Source organism: Syngnathus floridae, chromosome 16 (assembly GCF_059516105.1).
Source record: "Syngnathus floridae isolate MCC-2025c chromosome 16, RoL_Sflo_1.0, whole genome shotgun sequence".
Taxonomy (NCBI): domain Eukaryota; kingdom Metazoa; phylum Chordata; class Actinopteri; order Syngnathiformes; family Syngnathidae; genus Syngnathus; species Syngnathus floridae.
Window position 1 is genome coordinate 8,796,811 of NC_142428.1, and position 4,414 is coordinate 8,801,224.

Genomic DNA, 4,414 nt, shown 5'->3' on the forward strand with positions numbered 1-4,414 from the left:
ACTTTACTGAAGCAGGCAGATGTTGCTGCTTCAACAGAGAAATTATTTAAAAAAAAAAGGGGGGGGGGTGCTCTGTCGGGTCTGGACCTATTGAGCGAATTTCTGATGAAACCAAAATGGGGAGTCAAACTTTTTTTTCTCCAACAACTACAAGTGTGTGCGTGAGTGTGTGTTTATTTGTGTTGTCTCTTTTATCTAAAAGGTGAATTATGGGTTGCCTAAATAACTAACTTTTACAATATTTCATTTGTTATAACCTGGGTGTCCAATATTTTTTATGTATTTAATAAGCTTAATTCTATCAAAATGAAACCACCTTGAGTCAATATTGTCATTTTGAAAATATTTTTTATTCTTTTTGATAGACAACAACAATATACACATACAATCAAAGCGCTATAAAAGCCAACATTTAGGAAAAATAACATCCTTAAAAAAGATTGCATCTAAGTTAAGAGCTTCGTGTTTTTGTTTTCTCCTTCTTTTTACAAGAGTTGCGGGTATCGATGATTAGAACCCGACCCACGACACTTGTCGCAACTCATAAATTAGACAAGAAAAAAAAAAGTCAATTTGGCTAAACGACATGTAAACTGCCAGAACGATTCACAGAGTAGGGGGGGGGGGGGGCAATCACAACAAACACATCAATAAGTTACATAAAATCATTAGAATAAATAAATAAATAAACATATGACAACAAAAATATTGCAACAATCTTCAATTGTAATAATAGTAATAATCGCATTAAAATATGTGCCAGCGTTCCAAATGAAAACAATCTATGTTGACTCTTTAAGGCAGTTGTACAGCGGGATTTGGATGAGATGGAGGCTATTTCGTTCTACACTAAAGGCATTTGTGGTTCTACTTAACAGACAATCCTTCAGTCACACATTATTAAGAGTAAGACAAACTTGATCATTTTGTCTTCCATAAACAAAGCTACAGTGATCCTTTTTTTTTTAAGAAAAAGAAAGAAAGGCTTCGACGGATTTCTGGACAATTCTTAGGTCTAGAAGCTATCATTGAGTACATGTGCTGTCCTAGAAAAAAAATACCCTTTAACAGTCAAAACTAAGCTTCTCCGTAAACTAATTTGAGGAAAAGAACGTCTCAAAATAGGGCTATATAGTTTAAATCGAAAGAGAAGCGCTCAACAATCACTGATTGGCATGAAAGGGGAAAGACACCACTTGGAACTTACAATTTTTTTTTTATTTTTTTTTTCGACCCCCCTTAAACTTTCCTTTAGTTGTTGGTTCTCTTCTTCCTCCGCGTCTAAAGGCACAAGTTCTGCGTTTAGCAGGCAGGCCGCACGGGCATTTGGAGCAGGATCACCTGACGGTTCTCCGACGGGTGGCACTTGTTTATGTGCCTGGTCAGTCCCGGCGAGCTGTACAGGGTGGCGGGGCAGTACTTGCACGGGTACGTTTGGGATGAGTGCATGAGGCGCAGGTGTCTCTCCTGGCCCGCTCTGCTGTTGAAGCTCTCCCCGCACACGGGACACAGCAGGCGGTCCGCGGGGCTCAGATTGAGGGGACTTTGGTTCGAGGCGTCCTCTGGGGACAAGGAGGCGGGGGAGGATGAAGGTGGCGGCACCTGCTCCGCCGGGAACCCGTTCTCCTCTAGAACTTTCTTCTGCACGACCTGGTGTCCCATGATGTGTTTTCTTAGGTATGCTTGGCGCTTGAACCTCTTCCCGCAGAAGTGGCAGTCGTACGAGCCGTCGTCGGAGCCGGATTCGGACAGACTCGGACTCGGGGTGTCTCTGTCGCTCGCGTCTTTGGCTTCTTCGGAGGCTGATTTGACATCCGCGGGTGACAGTTTGGCCATTTCGGGTTTGGTGCCCTGCGTCGATGGGGGCGGGACTGTTGAGGCGCCGCTGGTTCGGGGTTTGTGCCAGCGGCGGTGCGAAGCCAGGTTGGCGGGGCAGCTGAACATCTTATCGCACTCTGGGCACCGGTACTCGACCCGGACGATGCGGGAGCATTTGTGCTGGGCCAGGGAAAAGGGGTCCGCATAGGCTTCCTTGCAGAGCTGACACACGAACTCCCCTAAAGGCTTGCTGGTTCCCGGCGCATGTGTCCTGGCCTTCACCTCCACCGGACCCTCTTTGATTTTGAGCCCCAGCACGGGGGAGGTGGTCATCTCATCTTCGAAGTTGAGTTTACGGATGGCTTTGGGTTTTTTTGGAGCGCCTTTTGATTTGCGCTCCGTGCCGTCAGCTGCCGGTCTCTTGGTGCCGGCGACGCGGTTGCTTGGTGCCGGCAGCGCGCCGCCGCCGCCGGTGCTGCTGGTGGTGCTGATGCTGGTCGTACCGCTTCGGCTGCTGTTGCTGGTACCGATTTTCAAGTCGACCGGGGCGTACAGGAGGTGGTCCAGGCCGGAGAGTGAAGCAGGTGTTGGGAATGACTCAGCAGAAATGGGCGAGCCCAGATTGAAACTACGTTCGAAGTAAGCCCTGTCGTGGTCCTTGCTGATGGGCCGGGTCGGGCTGTACAGGGCTTGGCACACCGTCTCGGGATTGCCGAACTGGGCCGGCTTCTCCGTTTTTGGCACCGGTGCGTCGGCTGCCGCGAGATCCGGGGATGCCGCGGGGCGGTCCGGGCTGGGCGCCGCGCACATCGGCGGCAGGCATGGCTGGATGTGGGTCGGGAAGGCAGCTCGGGTGAGGTGGGTGCAGGGCTCCTGGAGGTCATCCTCGTCCGGCCGAGTCCTGTAGGAAACATGTGCACACTTCTTGTTTCTTTTTACCAGGAATCCTTTGGGCATGTTGGCTGCGGGGAGCGGCGGGAAGGCACTTGAAGGATGCGGATGCAGTGTCGAGTATCCAGGGCGCTTCGAAATACGGCAACACCTCACGACTGTGCAGGGACTTTATTTCCCCGCTGTATGGCCCCTTCTGTTGCTGAAATGTTTTCGTCTCGAAGGCATAGCTTCACTCTTTTTATGGCGGAATGATGCTATTGTTCTCGCCCCCCTCGGTTGCCGCATCCCCGGCCAATCAGATGTCTGTGTGATCCCAGTGGAGTGGTGTGGGAGGGTCCCGAGCCCCGAGCCTTGCTTTTGGTGGATTTCGTTGGAGGGTGTGCAGATAGCTTAGCAGATGCACTGGCGGTTTATTGCATTAATGTGCGCGCCTGGCCCCTCCCAGACGGAGGCACACGCCGGGGCCCTCCTCTTTTTACGCTCTGGTGGCTCCCTATACATGTACACGCGCCGTGGCTTTTGTGGCTCTCTTTTGGGGAGGGGGGGTAGTTGCTGAAGGAAATCTCCAACACAGAATCAAAATAGGTTGAGACTATCCAAAAACACATTTTTGCTTGTTCCATCCAGTCACTTTTACGCACCACATTTTATGCCCTGCAGCGCGCAGCCCTATCAGCAAACTACTTTTATGGGGTTTTCTTTTATCAATACTACAAGGAGAAAGGTGGGGTCGGAGGGGGTCTTTCTTTTTTTAGGGCACGTGTCTTTCTCGGTAGTTTAACCCCAGCTATAAATCAGACATCTCGCTGCATACATAAGTAATAAGAAGACCCTCTGGTCTTTGCGCACAATAGACACGTCTGCCCATCTTTAAATAGCCTTGCCTATTTCCCCCCACCTTTTTTGTTATCGTTTGGAAAGGCGCGTTGTGCACTCAACAATTTGGTCCACGATGTGACGCGTGCTGTGTGAACTCATCAGCCCCACAAGTAACAAAGGAAAAGATGAAACATGTTTCCCAAATGTAAATTAAAATAATCCAAAACGTGATTGCATATGCATCTTTATGGGATTGTTGTTTATACGTAAATAATGTAAAAAATATGACAAAGTTTCAACGAAGCCTATTAAATGTGTATTAAGGTTAAGTCCGCGTATTTCTGCTTAGTTTTACCCCCCCCCCCCTACAAAGCTCAATGTAAGCTGCGGTGCGCCACTTGGCCGAGTGAGCATTCTTTTCCCCTTTCAGTCAGCAAACGAGGGAGGAATTAATCTCCATCGTCGTACATTGTTCCTCTCATTTGCATAAAGCTGCAGTATGACCAAGTCAAATAATTACACAATCGGAGCTGAGCCTCGGGCCTGTGCGCTTTCCTCTCAATGGGCCCATGTCTGTGTGCGTGCATGCGCGCTCCAGGGTGTGTGCGCGCGTGCTGTGCGTGTGCGTGTTTGTGTGTGTGCGCGCGCGTGCGTGCATGTGTGTACGTGTGCGTGTTCGCGTGTGTGTCACCTGCCTGTAGGCGCACATCGCTGTTTTTAGTTAACTTCGTTTTCAAATGTACCATTTCAGTTGTTGTTTTTTAAATTTCATTTATTTCCCAATTCCAAAACACAACTACATATGTTTTGATATAATTTTTTTTTTATTTTGTTTGATATGTTTGCAACTTTTTTCACTTCCACTCTGTCACTGCCAGTCATC

The 4,414-nt window shown here is 48.6% G+C and overlaps 1 protein-coding gene across 1 annotated transcript; it reads right to left on the bottom strand.

Moving 5' to 3' along the window:
* Positions 1-328: 328 nt before the first annotated feature.
* Positions 329-3,061, bottom strand: insm1b (insulinoma-associated 1b). The gene has a single exon (XM_088400591.1). It carries the CDS (start codon positions 2,773-2,775, stop codon positions 1,303-1,305), a length of 1,473 nt encoding a protein of 490 aa, XP_088256717.1. The 5' UTR covers positions 2,776-3,061; the 3' UTR covers positions 329-1,302.
* Positions 3,062-4,414: the final 1,353 nt, after the last annotated feature.